The sequence below is a fragment of the Monodelphis domestica genome, chromosome 4, assembly GCF_027887165.1.
Source record: "Monodelphis domestica isolate mMonDom1 chromosome 4, mMonDom1.pri, whole genome shotgun sequence".
NCBI lineage: Eukaryota > Metazoa > Chordata > Mammalia > Didelphimorphia > Didelphidae > Monodelphis > Monodelphis domestica.
Window position 1 is genome coordinate 431,872,940 of NC_077230.1, and position 15,578 is coordinate 431,888,517.

Below are 15,578 nucleotides of genomic sequence, written 5' to 3' on the forward strand. Positions count from 1 at the left end.
CAGACAGGCAGACAGACACACACACAGACAGGCAGACAGACAGACAGAGGCAGGCAGACAGGCAGACAGACACACACACAGACAGGCAGGAAGATAGGCAGACAGACACACACAGACAGGCAAGCAGACAGACAGAGACAGACACAGACACAGACACAGACACACAGACACACACACAGACAGGCAGACAGACACAGACACAGACAGGCAAGCAGACAGACAGACACAGACACAGACACAGACACAGACACACAGACAGGCAGACAGACACAGACACAGACAGGCAAGCAGACAGACAGACACAGACACAGACACAGACACACACACGGGGCCACGTAATTCTAAGCCTATTCGTTTCCCCATTTCTCCACAAACAGAGCAGGTCTGATGGGTGTGATGCGCACCCCGAGCTCTTCTCATTCGCATTTCTCTCCTCAGTAGTGAGTACGAGCACGTCTTCACAGGTCGGTACGAGGCCTTGGTTTCTGCCAAGCTACTTTCCAGTTATTCCAGCAATTTTACCAAACCATGATTTGTTGTTCTCAAACCCAAGACCACTTAGTGTCAGATAGTTTGGATTATTTCTGTCTGGATCCCCTTCTTGTATGCTTTCTTTCCATTAATTCTTTGGGATATTCTTGATCTTTCGTTCTTCTAAATGAATTTTATGGGGGACAGCTGGGTAGCTCAGTACATGGAGAGCTGGGCCTAGAGAGGGGAGGTCCTGGGTTCAAACCTGGCCTCACACTTCCCAGCTGTGTGACCCTGGACAAGTCACTTGACCCCCATGGCCTAGCCCTCCCCGCTCTTCTGCCTTGGCACCAGTACACAGGATTGATGCTAAGAGGGAAGGCGAGGGTTTACAAACCTCATAAAATAAATGAAATGTTCTAGCTCAATAAAATATCTTTCTGGAGATACAGCCGGGGGGCATCGGGTCAGTAGGCTAGGCAGGGCCGTCATCTGAATCCTGTCTCAGCCACGAGCCATGAACATCCTCCAGCTGTTTCCATCTGCCTATTTGTGTCGGGCGATTGCTCGGGGGTGATTCTCAGCGCCGGGTCTCCTCCCGGGGTGTCGGTGACGTGTAAAACGGGCCTGGCTCTCCGTCCTGCTCCTTGGCCAGCACGATTCAGCTCTTCGTGGAGCCGTTCAGAGGGGTCTCCAGGATCTTCCACACAGAAGACTTTAGGGCGTCTCTGCCCCTCCGGATTCTCCCATTTCTTCTTCTTGCATTTCTAATACCATGTTCGACCATATTGGGGATAACGCACACACGCACACCTACTATGGATACAGGACCCATGGGGCAGCACAGGACATGCGTGGCCATTCGTCTCAGGCCTGGGTCATCCTGGGAGTAGACCCCAGCGGGGCGGGAGCAATCGAATCCAGCCCGCTGAGGTTCGTCCCTATTCCGGGGCTCCTTGTTCACTCCTTGCCGGATCCCTGGCAGACGGTCGCTATTTCAGGGAGAAGCTGGAACCTGTAAAGACCTGACACTGAAGAGGGTTCTAATCCCCCCCAAGTGACCGTGCAGAAGTCAGGGATCCAGAACTGAGGGACGCCCCCAACGGGCCCCAGAATCCCCGGGAGACGTCTCGGCCAAGGGACGTCCAGGCTGGCCTTCTGGGTCTTGGAGCCTGGGCGGCCTCGCTCGGCCCCTCTGTGGAGTGGAGGCTGCGCGTGTCCTACACTTCCACATGGATCTACACCCAGGCATGGCCGCACGCCTGCACTTCCCTTCTCCTAAGCCTCGGAGCAGGGACAACTGAGAGAATCTGTTTAAGGCTGCAGGCCCAGAGCAGACCCCAGGTAAGCCCGACCCCTTCCGTCTTCTCAGCCTTCCTCCTCTCTGCCCAGGGACGCTAGCCTCTGGGCTGAGGCTAACCAGAAGCCTCCATCCCCTCACTAGGGGCCTTTCCAGGGACTGTCTCTGAAGGCAGAATGTTCTCCCTCCTCCCCTGGGCCTCCTGGATTCCTCTAAGACCACCTGAAACAATGATTCTCCTGGCCCCCAGCACTGCCAGAGCCTCCCTGAGAGTCCTTCCTGTCTATACTGCAGGGCCAGTGTAGACACGGCCGCAGACACTTGTCCCCCCACTAGACTGGGAGCTCCTGGGGGGCAGGGCCTGGTTCCTCCTTCCTGGGCTGCTCCAGCAGCTCCCCACAGAGCCCCTTCCCTTCCTCAGTGCTGCTCGACTTGAGCTGAGCCATGGCACAGAGGAGGCAGTCAGAGAGCCCTGGGGAGGGCAATGTCTGCTCTGAGGAGGACCCTGAGAAGGACAAGAGCTAGGAAGCCTTCAGGGCTCTGCTCCAGGCCTGCCCAGACAGGACCCAAGTGGGAAGGGTTTTGCCAGAAGGCAGAGCTTGGCCAAAAGAAAGAGAAGTAGAAGCCTGTGTGTGTGTGTGTGTGTGTGTGTGTGTGTGTGTGTGTGTGTGTGTGTGAACACCCGTGTGCTAGGCATGTATAAAGAGAGAAGACTCGGACTCTGTGAAACAGAGGAAGGAGAGAAATGGCCACAGGGGCTGCTGGGGCTCAGCCCTGGGCACACTGCACTCACCTGGGCTGGGGGGCTGGGGCTCCCAGGGGCCATCCCTCTGGCTCCTCTGCAGGCTGAGCTGGGCAGGGAGGGACAGGGATCCCCCGGGGGAGAGCTCTCAGGCTCCTCTTCCTGGGCAGGAGGCCTGCTGACAAAGCCCCTGGCCAGGCCGGCAGGGCAGAGACTGCAGCCTACCTTGGGAGGGAGAGCACAGGCTGGGTCAGGCTGGGAATGCAGAGAGACCTCCCCTCCCGCACCCCCTCCCCCTCCTACAGCGTCCCAGGAGGCAGAAGGGGCTGGAAGAACCCAGTCTGCGCCTGAGGACCCTGATACAGCGCTCCCCCTGAAGGTGGCCTTCCCAGCAGCCCCTCCGCCTCTCACACAATCTCGACCTGGCAGACGGACTGACTGCTGGGTGCCTCTAGTCCAGCTTCTGGGCTTGCCCTGCCTCATCCCAGCCCCATCCAGACCAGACCAGCTCCGAAGGAGTCTGATGGATTGCAGAGGGGCTCCTATGGCGGCACACACAGGCTTTTGTCTTCCCCAAAACGCTATAATAGGGAGACTCCCTCCATCCCCCCCCACCCTGGGGCTCCCCTTCCCCCTCCTGCTTCCATGCCTTCTGGCCCTCCCCACTTTTCCATTTCTGGCTGCCAATCGTGTTCCCAGCAGGCCCGCAAAGCAGGCACCCCCGCCCCCGCTGCATCATTTCGGGCGTTAATTACCCAATCACGGGGGCCTCCGGGCAGGATGCTTCGTGGGGAGTAGAGAGGGCCAAGTGGCAGCTAAGGAGGGGCAACAGTGGGGAATCGACGAGCCAGGGGCGCCCACCGGGGGTTCTTCAGTTCCTATTTCCCAGAGGCCTCTGGGCCGCCTCCAGTCTGGAGGCTAGGGAGCTGTCAGTCTTCTCCCCAACCCATCCCCGACCACGTGGGCAGCCTCACCCCACCCCCGTCACCCCCAGGGAAGCCAGGAAGGAAAGGTGGGAAAGGGGGGCGCTGTCTGCGCCCCGCCCAGCTCGGAGGAGGTGAAAGGGGCGGAGGAAGCGAAGCAGAAAAATGCTCTTCGGTCCGCCTCCCCCAAAGGAATGGGAAGAGGAGCTGGGCGTGGCCAGGCTGGGGGAAGGGCCCTCAGACGTGAAACCCTGGGAGGGACCTAGGAAGGTTTGCCCAGGAGGAAAAGAAAAGAGCTCGGCCTGAGGCAGTGCCCCCTCCTCCTCGGCCGCTAGCCCCTCCCTCCCGGCGGCTGCTGATCTCCTGCCCCTCCCCTCCCCGCCTCCTGAGTGTCTCGCGGCCCACCCCTCAGCCAGGCCCCTCCCCCAGCCCTGGTTACCCTAGCAACCCCGGCCAGGGAAAGCACGTCATTGGTCGGAACTCCTCCGGCCTCTGCAGAGCAGCCTGGAGTGGCCCAGTTTGAAGAGCCGAGGAGCTGCTTTTGTAACGGGGATAACCATCGCCGCCGAGGAGAATTCCCTGTTCTTCCGCGGGGGCATTAAGACCGCAGACGCAGGGACGCTCTGGGAGGGCAGCTGGTCGAGGCCGGCCAATCAGAGACACCCACAGAAATGACGTCACGGCGAGAGCCTTGAGAGGTCCCGGGAGGGAAAGCTGGTGTTCGGGGCGGCGGGCCTGGCCAGGGAGCGGAGGAAGCCGGCCGGCCGCAGCCCGTGTGCGCCGTCTGAGCCGGCACTCATTCTCCGATGACGACCGAGTGTCCCGAGGACGTCCCCGGCGGCGGCAGGCAGCCGCAGGCCGGAAGGGAAGAAGCGCGCGTTTCGGGATCGGAGCGGCGGCTGAAGGAGAAGGTAAGCCGGCCGGGCCCTGAGAGAGGGTTTCCCGAGAAGCTTCCGGAATGGAGCGTTGTAGCTCCGCGGGGGCGGGAGGGGCGGCCTGCATCCCCCCGTCGCGTCCGAGCGCCCCGCGGGAAGCCGTGCTACCGCGAAGGGGGGGGGGCCGCGGCGGCGCCGGCTTCTCCTGGCCGGGCAAAGGGGGGGATGCCACCGGCTGACAGAGCGAATGTCCCGGGGAGGCCCGGGGCGGAGCGCGGGCGCTCGAGGCGGGGGGTGCCTGGAGAAAAAGCCGATTTCCGAGGCGGAAAGCCCTGAAGAGCGGGAGGAAGGGAAGAGGAAAGGCCCGGCCGGCCCTCCTGCCCTCCAGGCCGTAGGAGGCCCCGCGAGGGCCCCAGGCGGACGGACGGGTGAGCCTTCCCGACCCCAAGAAGCGGAGGGGGCGGGGCTGTCGGCGTCTTTGAGACCTCCCAGAACGCGCCGGCTAAAGAATGACCCCGAAGCCGCACGCGCCGCTTTATGGAAGGCGAAGAGGACACGCCCAGACTTGTGTGACAAAGTCGGGACAGGTAAACGCTGAGAGCCCCGCAGGGGAGAAAGAACCGCAAGGAACGGGGAGGCCGGAGAAAAGGGACTAAAGAGCCAAATGAGGGGGCCGCTGGGTGGCTCAGTGCACGGGGAGCCGGGCCTAGAGCCCGAGGTCCTGGGTTCCAATCCAGCCTGGCTGGGTGACCCTGGGCAAGTCACTTCAGCCCATGGCCTAGCCCTTCGCTTGCATTGCCTCCAAGCCGGAAGGGAGGGGTTAAAAAGATGAACAAAACGGGATGTGGGAAAAGCACGGAAGCGGCAAACAAGCGAGAAGTTGGATCAGGAAAAGCCCAACGTGATGGACAAATCTGTCTGCCGCTGCTGGTTGCCCAAAGAAGACAGGCGCCTCACTACTGCCGGAAGGAAGGGGCTGTCGGGCCAGTTAGCTGCCAAGCACTGAAGAAGAAGAAGTGGAGCGGCGGAGCCACCCCCAGCTCTTCGAAGGCCCGCGGTGTCCCCAATATCAGAGCAGCCAACGAGGGTCCAAGGCCAGCCTTAGCGCGAGGGCCGCAGCCCAGGGCCGGTCAGGATGGCCTCCGCCAAGGAGGCCTCGGGACAGAAAGTGGCGAAAATCCTTTGATTGCGGGTAGAGGCTGTTGACGGACAGCCCAGCGAGGACACACGTGTGACTGTAGCAAACGATGGCATTGAAGTGCTCAGACAACGTTTTCTCCCTCTGCAACCCCCATGATCGCCAACAGAAACAGCCGGAGAAAAGGGAGCTGACGGGATTAGAAGGGTGAAGAGGCTGAGAAATACCACTAGCACTTCCCGTCTGGCCAGGGAGAGGCAGAGAGCTCGAGAGAAAAGCCAGAGATTCAGTGCCACCGCCCCTGCCATTTTATTGCCTTGTTGCCCCCAGAGGATGCCCCGCCCTCCCTCCCTCCTCCCCAACCCCGGGCCTGGCATCGAGATGGTAAGCAATGATCACGGAAGATATTTCCTGCCATTAATCCTTTCCTGGAAAGAAACTCAAATAGGAAAAAATGGCAGAAGTGAAAAAAAGCTGGCTTTGGTCTAGGATGTGCCGCCGTAGCTTCCTCCCCAGGTGGGTGCCTCTTTTGTCCCGAGGCCTGTGGAGCAGTTGGGGTCATTGTATGCTCAAGCCAGCTCTTCTATACCTACGATGTCCTCCTGCTCCTGCCTATGCCACCCGGCTTCACTTCCTGGAAGGCTTGGCAGGTTCTCCCTTGGGCCCTCGGGCTCATCATTTACAGCGCAATCTGCATTCTCCCTGCCCCAGCCAGTGAGGGTCAGCGGTGGCCCGTCCCTGGGGAACTCGCCTTCAAACGGAGCACTAAGTCTTAAGGCATCGCATCGTTGTAGGTTTCTCCCAGGGAGTCCGACGCCTGCCCAGAGCCATCCTTGCCTGGTGTCCATGGGAAGGCCAATCAGTGGAACCTTTCCCACCTATTTTCCCCAGAGACATGAGACACCAAGTGCTTGAGCTCATTGGAACATCCCATTTGGAAGTGCTTGTTCCAGAGGTCCAGATTTGTCTCTGGGGGTCTCCGGAGCCAAACAGAGCCCCGCCTTCCGTGTCATCAAAGACTTCCTCTTTCTGACTTCTTTGGGGCTTCTCTGTTTATCCAGGTTGGCACAAATCGTGGAACCTTTGTTTGCCTCACTTCCTCGGCTGGGAAGTAAGAGGATCGGAGCCGCTGGCCCACAGGGCTCTTGGGAAGAGGGTCAGAAGGGCATTTTAGGAGGGCATCCAAGTAGCAACACTGAGGCTGTTGTTACCCTTGTTTGCCTTTGAGCCTGAGGCCCCTTTGCCAAGTCCTGAATGTCTCCTTCCCTCCCGGCTGCCTCGACTTCCCAGCGTTGCCCAGACGAGCCCCCGGTTCTGTGTTCACTCCAGCGAGGGGAGTGACAGGGCCCTTAACCACTGCCAGGGAACTCGCGGAGAAAGGAGCTCCAGTTTTCTTTGGTCTGGTCCAAATAGCTCTGCCAAAAGCTTGAAGGTCTCTTGAAAACCTGAAGCTGGTCTTGTTTTAGGGCCCGACTTCCTCTTCCCCCAAATTGCTTTGACATTCTGTGGGCACCACAGCTCAGGAGGAGAAACATGTGGCATCTCTGTGACATCTGGACCTGAAGATGGGGGGGGGCTCACCCTTTCTGTGCCTGCCCAAAGGGCAGCGGACCTGCCTGACTGCATCCATCCTGTGCTGCCTGGTTCTGGCTGTCCCTGGCAAGAACCTGACAATCCCGGGAGCAGGATTAAATGGGAGAATCTCTTCAGAAAAGACAGGAGACAACCTGCCCAGACCCCCTTCAGAGTTCTCAGCTCTTCCTCTCTCTCACCCAGGGACACTGGCCTCCTGGCTGGGCCTGACCAGGGCCCTCCAGCCCCTGCCTCTGGGCATCTCCAATGGCTTCCCTCAGGCTGGAAGGTTCTCCCTCCTGCCTGGGCCTCCTGGCTTCCTTCTTCCAAGCTCAGCTCATGTCTGACCCTCAGAACAGAGCTCCTGGCCCCCAGCACTGCCACAGCCTCCCTCTGAGAGTCCCTCCCATCCATACTGCAGGGCCAGTGTAGACACAACTGCTGCTTACACTTGTCCCCCCCCTAGCCTGGGAGCTCCTGGGGGGCAGGGCCTGGTTCCTCCTTCCTGGGCTGCTCCAGCAGCTCCCCACAGAGCCCCTTCCCTTCCTCAGTGCTTCTGGACTTGAGCTGAGCCATGGCAAAGGGGAGGCAGTCAGAGAGCCCTGGGGAGGGCAAAGTCTGCTCTGAGGAGGACCCTGAGAAGGACAAGAGCTGGGAAGACTTCAGGGCTCTGCTCCAGGCCTGCCCACACAGGACCCAAGTGGGAAGGGCTTTCCCTGAGGTCCAGTTGTCAGAAGGCAGAGCCTGGCCCAAAGAAAGAGAAGTGGAAAAACCAATGTGTGTGTGTGAGTGTGTGTGTTTGTACACGTGTGTGCTAAGCCTGCGCAGAGCAGACATGGAGTCTAAGGCACTAAAGAGGGAAGAGGCTGTCACTGTCAATGTCAAGGAAGGAGAACCAAAGAAGGGAGGGCAGCAATGGTAGGTAGGGGTGGCATTTGGGGGCCCAGTCAGTGTCCCAGGTACCAGAGTGCTAGCAATGACCTTACAAAGCAGCAGCGGCAGAGAGCAGGGCACTGGTGCTCCCACTGGATTCGATTTCAGGCCTATTTCTGGTCAGAAATGATCCCGGTACCACACACTGGCAGCTTCTCGCCCAGCCCTCTGGGGTTCTGAATAGGGCCCCAGGGGCTGCTGGGACTTGGCTCTGGACACACCCCGCACTCCCCCGGGCTGGGGGGCTGGGGCTCCCAGGGGCCATTGCCTCTGGTTCCAGGCCTTGGTCCTCCCCAGGCTCAGCTGGGCAGGGACAAGGATCCCCCCGGAGGAGAGCTCTCTGTCTCCTCTCCCTGGGCAGGAGGCTGGCTGCAGGGATGGATACAAGCTGACAAGGCCTCTGGCCAGGCCCTCAGGGCAGAAACTCGCCTAGATTGGGAGGGAGAGGAAGATGGTCCTTGTTGGTTCTCTCTGAGGTGAGAGAAGCCACAAGGTAGGAAGATAGAGACAGGATAGAAGTTTTGATACCACGAGGGAAGTGACGGAGTCCTGATAGAGATATGAGGTGTTCAGAATGAGTCTTTATTAATTATCAATGAGCCACAGCTAAGCTCTGATCAAAGGACCAATTCTGTAGGCTTTTCCAGTCCTGAGATCCATTCCACGCAGGTCAGAGAGGTGAATAGAGAAAGATTAAAGATGGAGCTTGGCCAGAGGCCAAGCTCCTGCAAGGACAGCCATCAGGTAGCCTGAAAGAGAAGGAAGAGCAGAGAGCAGAGAGCAGAGAGCAGAGAGCAGAGAGCAGAGAGCAGAGCCTGCTGGGCTAGATATAGTTTTTGATATGCAAATATACACAGTACATAGGGATGATTCTCATTGGTTAGTGACAAGGCGTAGGTGTGGTTTCTCTTAACCAGGTGAGAACAAAGAAACCTGTTTTCCCGCCTAACCTGGGAGAAGCTGGGGTCAAGGGTCAGAGGCCTTCCCAGCCATGAGCACTACTGAGCATGCCCAAGACTGAGCAATCTGCACATACTGTTTTCCCCTTGCCCATAGCTAGGGAGCGGTCTGCTACAGTCCTCAATTCTCCCCCCACTCCCTGCAGCCTCTCTCCCCAACTTTCTCACTCTCACACAGTCTGGACCTCTGACTGACTGCTGGATCTAGGGGTGCCCCCAGGAAGCCCAAAGGCCCTCCCCTTCCAGTGGGCTGAATTCCAGACAGGATTGTGTCTCTGCCTCAGTTTCCTCATTCCTAAAATGGAGAAGGAGATGGAAACTACTCCAGTACTTCTTCTTAAGCCAACCTTCCGTCTTAGAATCCAGACGTAGGCAGAAGAGAGGGAAGGGCTAGGCAGTTGGGGTTGGGTGACCTGCCCAGGGTCACACAGCTAGGAAGAGAACGAGGCCATTTCTGTATGCAGGGCCTCCTGGGTCTCTCCCCACAGAGCCGGCCCCTCCCCCTTGGCTTTGCCAAGAAATCCCCAAATGGGGCTGCCCAGAGTCAGACTCCACTGAGATGTCTGAAAAGGAAACAGTCAGATAGAGTTTAGGATGAGCTGCGTCCGCGAAAGGAGGATTCGGGGCGAGCAGGGCCGAGTCTGCCTTTTCTCCAGGACCATGTCAGGGCAGCAGCTGCAAGCACCTGGGCAAGTCCTTTTCCTGAGCTGCTGTCCGCCTTTCTCCTGGCAGTCTTTCTGCTCAGAGGCTCCCAGGGGAGACCAGGCTTCTGGGTGGGGGGCCAGGGGGACTAAGAGCCTTAGGGTGGAGTTTGGAGGCCTGGAGGGGCCATCCCAGGGGCCAAGTCCTTCCATGGGGAGGAGGGGTCTGCTGGGTCCTCAGGTCCAGCCCCTGGCTGCCTTGGGTGGTCTAGGCCCATGCTGGCTGGGGTGAAGAGGAGCCTCCCAGCGTGGGCTGGCTGGCACTTGTCCCACACAGCTCCTCTCCCTCTTCTTCCGCCTTCTTCCTCTGTAGGAGAGCTTCTTCCGCCTTCTGGAAGCTGTTGTCCCCGTGGGAGTCCCAGGTAGGTGTGTGCTGGGGCCGGCTCAGCACCGGGCCTCCTCTGGCCTCACTGTGAGTCCCAGAGCCCCTCCCAGGCCTGGCCCCTGGGCCAGTTCCCTGCTTCTGCCTCTTCCCAGAGTCCCTCTCGCTGCCCCAGGGCTGGGGCAGCCTCCATTCACTTTGGCCATTTGGTCCCCCTTTCCCAGCCTCTTGATTGCCCTTTGGGACCCAGGAGTCCTGCCTCCCTGCCCCCACGACCTACTTAGGAGCCAGTGGCCAGCGATCCCACCTGCCCAGGGCTGCCTCCCTCTCTCCAGTTCCTCTCTGGGGACCCAGAGCACAGGGGCCCAGGGGTCCTCCCCAGCTGAGACTCGGGGCAGGGCCACCCTGCTTTCTGGGCCTCTGCCGGCCTCCTGGAACCCCTGTGTCACTCTTGGTGCCCTGACCCAGCCCTCGCACCCAGGTCTCTGGCTTCCCTCAGGCCTCAGCCCTGTGAGTAGGAGGCCAAAGTGGGCTTCTGCCATTCCCAGGCTGATTGATGCCAGAGTCTTCCCCATCTTCAGCCTTTCCTCCTTCCTTTTGTGTGTGTGAGTGGAGGAGTGGGAATGCCAGGAAGGCTGAGGCCCAGGGGAGGGGGAGCTCCCAGGCTGGGGTCCCCAAGGGGTGACTGCTGGCCTGCCCTCTTCTGGGGGCCCCCCAAAGCCCCTTCTGCCTCCTGGGTCTGTGGGGGATGGGAGAGAGGAGGAAGCAGAAGGGAAGGAGCCTCTGGGCCCTGAGGGTGGAGGGGGGATCTTTGTCCCTGCAGGGGGACCTCAGCCTGCCTCAATCCCTGCAGCCAGCCTCCTGCCCAGGAAGAAGAGACAGAGAGCTCTCCCCCTGGTGGATCCCTGCCCCTCCATGCCCAGCTCAGCCTGTAGAGGAGCCAGAGGGATGGCCCCTGGGAGCCCCAGCCCCCCTGCCCAGGTGAGTGCAGTGTGCCCAGGGCTGAGCCCCAGCAGCCCTGGGGCCATTTCTCTCCTTCCTCTGTTTCACAGACCTGGAGGCTTCTCTTGATGCATGCCTGGCACATGGGTGCTCTCTCTCTCTCTCTCTCTCTGTCTCTCTGTCTCTCTCTCTCTCTCTCCCTCTCCGTCTCTCTCTCTCTCTCTCTCTCTCTCTCTCTCTCTCTCTCTCTCTCTCTCTCTGTCTCTCTCTCTCTCTCTCTCTCTCTCTCTCTCTCTCTCTCTCTCTCTCTCTCTCTCTCTCTGTCTCTCTCTCTCTCTCTCTCTCTGTCTCTCTCTCTCTCTCTCTCTCTCTCTCTCTCTGTCTCTCTGTCTCTCTGTCTCTCTCTGTCTCTCTCTCTCTCTCTCTCACACACACACACACACACAGAGCTTCTCATCCACCTGTTTCTTTTGGCCAGGCTCTGCCTTCTGGCAACTGGACCTCAGGGAAACCCCCTTTCCACTTGGGTCCTGTGTGAGCAGGCCTGGGACAAAGCTCTGAAGGCTTCCCAGCTCTTGTCCCTCTCAGGATCCTCCCTCAGAGCAGACTTTGCCCTCCCCAGGGCTCTCTGACTGCCTCCCCTTTGCCATGTCTCAGCTCAAATGGAGAAGCACTGAGGAAGGGAAGGGGCTCTGTGGGGACCTGCTGGAGCAGCCTAGGAAGGAGAAACCAGGCCCTGCCCCCCAGGAGCTCCCAGGCTAGGGGGGGGGGACAAGTGTCCACAGCCGTGTCTACAGTGGCCCTGCTACAGTATAGATGGGAGGGACTCTCAGAGGGAGGCTGTGACAGTGCTGGGGGCCAGGAGCTCTGTTCTGAGGGTCAGACATGAGCTGAGCTTGGAAGAAGGAAGCCAGGAGGCCCAGGGAGGAAGGAGACCATTCCAGCCTGAGGGAAGCCATTGGAGATGCCCAGAGTCAGGGGCTGGAGGGTCCTGGTCAGGGCTCACCAGGAGGCCAGTGTCCCTGGTCAGAGGAGGACAAGAGGGAGTTGATTATAGGCACTTACTGCATGCAGGGTGCCTTTTAGATCTGATCTCCTGTGATCCTGTTGTGGGAATCTATTAGGGTCCTATCTGGGACCTGGCAGCACAGGATGAAGCCAGGCTCCCCCCATCACTAGGGGATTGACTGAAGTATCCTTCAATGCCACTAATTTCCTGTGTGAGAGACATACTTAAGAGTGTCTCCTGCAGAATTTCTGGACCCAGAGACCTTTTGGCAGAAAAGAGTCCTCAGCTGGTCTAGTCTTTAAAAAGGGAGGATGAGCTCCATCCATTCTATGGCCTTCATTTGCTATTGGCCCTGAGCCAGGGAACTCTTTGTTTATTCCTTAAGCCTTACCTGAGGGGATAAAAAGAAGGGGAGAGTCTTTGGAAGTCTTCAGAATCCCAGCAATTTCCTTTGTCTTTTGGGAGGGAAGAAGATCTGAGGGAGCTTTTGGTACTCCTCCTAGAAGTTGTAGTGTTTTTGCTTTCCTTCTCCAGCTCTTCTTCCAGAGGAAGGCATTGAGGCAAGCTAGATTCAGTGACTCACCCAGGGTCACACAGCTGGGAAGTGTCTGAGGCCAGATTTGTCCCCAGGACCTCCCATCTCTGGGCCGGGCTCTCAATCTGCTAAACCACCCAGCTGCCCCCTCTGATAAAATTTCTTACATGATGTCCAGGATTGTTTTTTAATCATGACTTTCAGGTAGTCCAGTAATTCTTAAGTTGTCTCCCCTGAATCTATTTTCCAGGGCAGTTTTTTTAATGAGATAATATTTTCTTCTCTTTCTTCATTCTTTTGATTTCCTTTTATTGTTCCTCCTTATGTAATGAAGTCATTAGGTTCTCTTTTTCGAATTCTAATTTTTAAAGAATGAATTTCTTCCATGACCTTTTGATCCACCTCTTCCATTTGGTCCATTCTACTTTTCATGCAAGTCTTTTCTTCATTGGATTTTTGTGCCTCTTTTTCCGGCTGACCAATTTTGCTTTTAAAAGTGTTGTTTTCTTTTTGCATTACATGTGTTTCTTCTTCATCTTTTTCTTCCACCTGTCTCATTTGATTTTTTAATTCCTTTTTACATTCTTCCCACACCTGGGACCAATTCGTATTTTTATTTGAAGTTTTGCATGTGGTTGCTTGGATCTCACTGTCCCCTATTGACTCTGTGCCTTGCCTTTTGTGGCCAAAACCTTCTTGGTCTATAAGGGGTGTGAATCTTAAAAATTCTCAGACCCTACTTCAGAAGATTTGGTTAAGACCATTCTCCATTTTAAACAATGAAGGGACTTATTCAGGAATGTATGTGAGAACTTTACATTACTCCACCCATACTTAGACAGTGCCTTAGGGGGAGATAAAGTTGTAAACTCCCTACTGAACAGTGAAAAAGTACTTAACCCATACTTATAGTGAGGTCAAGCCCTTAAGCTAGATCTATTTTTAGATCTAATACAAAGGGGTGCTAAGTACCTATGAAGGTCAAATTAATCACTTAAAGGTCAAGTAACTTGCCAACTTGTGTAAACCTTAAAATTTTTTAGACTTATAAATATTGGAAATTTCACCATTGGGAAATTTCATACTTGAAAAATTTCCTACTGATAATCTATTGGAATGTGAACCCCCTTGGCATGGGAGAAGGACCCTTCTCCTCCCTACTTAAGATTACTTTAGGACAGAAACCTTTTGCTGAACAATGGAAAGGGCTTTGACCTATGCTTAAGCATAGAACAGGAAGTTCTTTGAGTCATGGTTGATTTTAGAATTGATACAATAGAGATACTTGGAATGACAGGAACTTACACTCTCCACCCTACTCAGGGTAACAGGATTTAGGAAGGGCTGCAGCAAAGGATCAAGATTTAATTATTTGAGAATATGACCTTCAACAGACATGTGCAAAGCCACAGACCTCTGGGCGGTCCTGGGTTAAGCTCGAGCCACCATTGGCACAGGGAAGACATAGACAGTGATTGGTAGATGTGAGATCTGAGGGGAGAGAACTTGGATGGTTTCCTTAAAGATAGCGGGGTCTGAGGACTAGAGAGGAGGTTGGAGAGGTTTTGCTCTGAGAGGTTGTGCTCTGAGAAGCTTGCTCTGAAGGAAGCTGGAGGTGGAGGCCCCTGAGACTGTTTCTCCATTTTGGTCACGTGAATGATAGGGACTGATCTCTTTTCTTTGCCTCAGCTATCTAAGGGCTTGGACCTTTTGGCCCAGCCTAAACAGAGGGGGTATTTAAGCCCTATTCCCCTCTCTCTCTCTCCTCTCTCTCCTCTCTCTCTCTCTCTCCTCTCTCTCTCTCTCTCTCTCTCTCTCTCTCTCTCTGTCTCTCTGTCTCTCTCTCTGTCTCTGTCTCTCTGTCTCTCTCTCTCTCTCTCTCTCATACCTTTCTTCCTCCTGTTTGTAATTAAACTCCATAAAAGGTTGACTGCTGACTTGAGTTTTCATTAAGGAATTACATAGCTGAATTCCTTGGTGACCTTAATATATATGAACAGACTGGCAAATTTGGTGATAGAAACTTCTAGGGAGCAGGGGTTTTCCTTTAGATGACACCCATACTCCGTTAGTCTGTTTTGCTTTGAATTTTTGTTTCCATTTCTCCACTTCCTTTTCATTATAGGAAAGTGATAAATTTAAATCATCAGTGGTTGTTAGTGTTAAAATTAATTCAGGTCCTATGGCTGCTAGCTTTGCAGCAGCATCTGCTCAGTCATTTCCCCTAGAGAAAGGGTCAGTGCCACCTGTATGGGCAGAGCAATGAACTACAACTAGGGCTTCAGGCAGTTTGAGAGCAGAAAGAACTTCATTAATAATTTCAGCATTAGCTATGTATTTTCCAGCTGAGGTTAAAAATCCTCTCTGGAGCCATAGGATCCCGACTGAGTGACAAATGCCAAAAGCATATCTAGAATCCATATAAATTGTTGCCTTTTTACCCTTTGCAATTATACAGGCATGTTTCAGAGCTATGAGTTCTGCCCCTTGAACGCTAATGTTAAAGGGCAGTGAAGCTGACCACTCAGTGGCAAATTCTGTGACTACAGCAGCTCCAGTGTAGCCTATACCATCTCTCAAAAGAACCATCACTAAATAAGACCAGATCTGAGTTGTTTAAGGGGGTGTCCAAGAGAACATCTCGAGGCTTTTCTGCCATGGACACTAGTGTTTCACAACTATGTAATAGTTCTCCTGAAGTTGGTATATCTGGAAGCAAGGTGGCAGGGTTAAGGGTTGAACAGCATTTCAAGGTAATGTTTTCATTGTTTAACAAGGTTATTTCATAACTTGTAATTTGCTGATCAGAAAATGCCTATGTTCTATGTCTTAGCAACAATGCTTCTCCCTCATGTGGGCACATAATTGTTAATGGGCATCCCAATACTAGATCAACAGTTTTTGTCACTAGTAAGGCTGTAGCAGCTACTCCTCTAAGACATGGTGGTGCTCCTGATGCTACTGGGTCCAGTTGCGCAGAATAATAAGCAACTGGGAGCTGAGAAGGTCCCAAAATCTGAGTTGAAACACCTGGAGCTACCCCTCTTCGCTCATGTACATGCAACGTAAATGGCTTGTTGTAGTCTGGGATGCCTAGAGTGGGGGCAGACAGGATAGCCTTTTTTAGAGTTGATAGAGCTGACAGGTGTTCTGGTT

At 55.5% G+C, this 15,578-nt stretch overlaps 2 protein-coding genes across 6 annotated transcripts in view; one reads left to right on the plus strand and one right to left on the minus strand.

Annotated features, from left to right (window-relative positions):
* The window catches only part of LOC100617633 (zinc finger protein 883-like), a 30,092-nt gene extending 26,330 nt beyond the window's left edge, over positions 1-3,762 (minus strand). Inside the window, exons 1-2 of one of the 4 annotated variants that reach the window (XM_056825515.1) lie at positions 3,269-3,762; positions 2,565-2,738 (exon numbers count right to left, since the gene is read on the minus strand). In XM_056825515.1, the coding sequence (XP_056681493.1) occupies positions 2,565-2,597 (33 nt within the window). In that variant the 5' untranslated portion in view covers positions 2,598-2,738; positions 3,269-3,762. The remainder of the gene's footprint in view (positions 1-2,564; positions 2,739-3,268) is intronic. The other 3 variants (XM_056825516.1, XM_056825514.1, XM_056825513.1) reach the window with 3 other exon arrangements.
* A 101-nt stretch (positions 3,763-3,863) lies between these two features.
* LOC100617677 (zinc finger protein 665-like) overlaps positions 3,864-15,578 on the plus strand; it is a 30,284-nt gene continuing 18,569 nt past the window's right edge. The window contains exons 1-3 of one of the 2 annotated variants that reach the window (XM_007492425.3): positions 3,864-4,347; positions 9,928-9,976; positions 10,760-10,917. In XM_007492425.3, coding sequence (XP_007492487.2) covers positions 4,243-4,347; positions 9,928-9,976; positions 10,760-10,917 — 312 coding nt within the window. In that variant the 5' untranslated portion in view covers positions 3,864-4,242. The remainder of the gene's footprint in view (positions 4,348-9,927; positions 9,977-10,759; positions 10,918-15,578) is intronic. The other variant, XM_007492426.3, reaches the window with a different exon arrangement.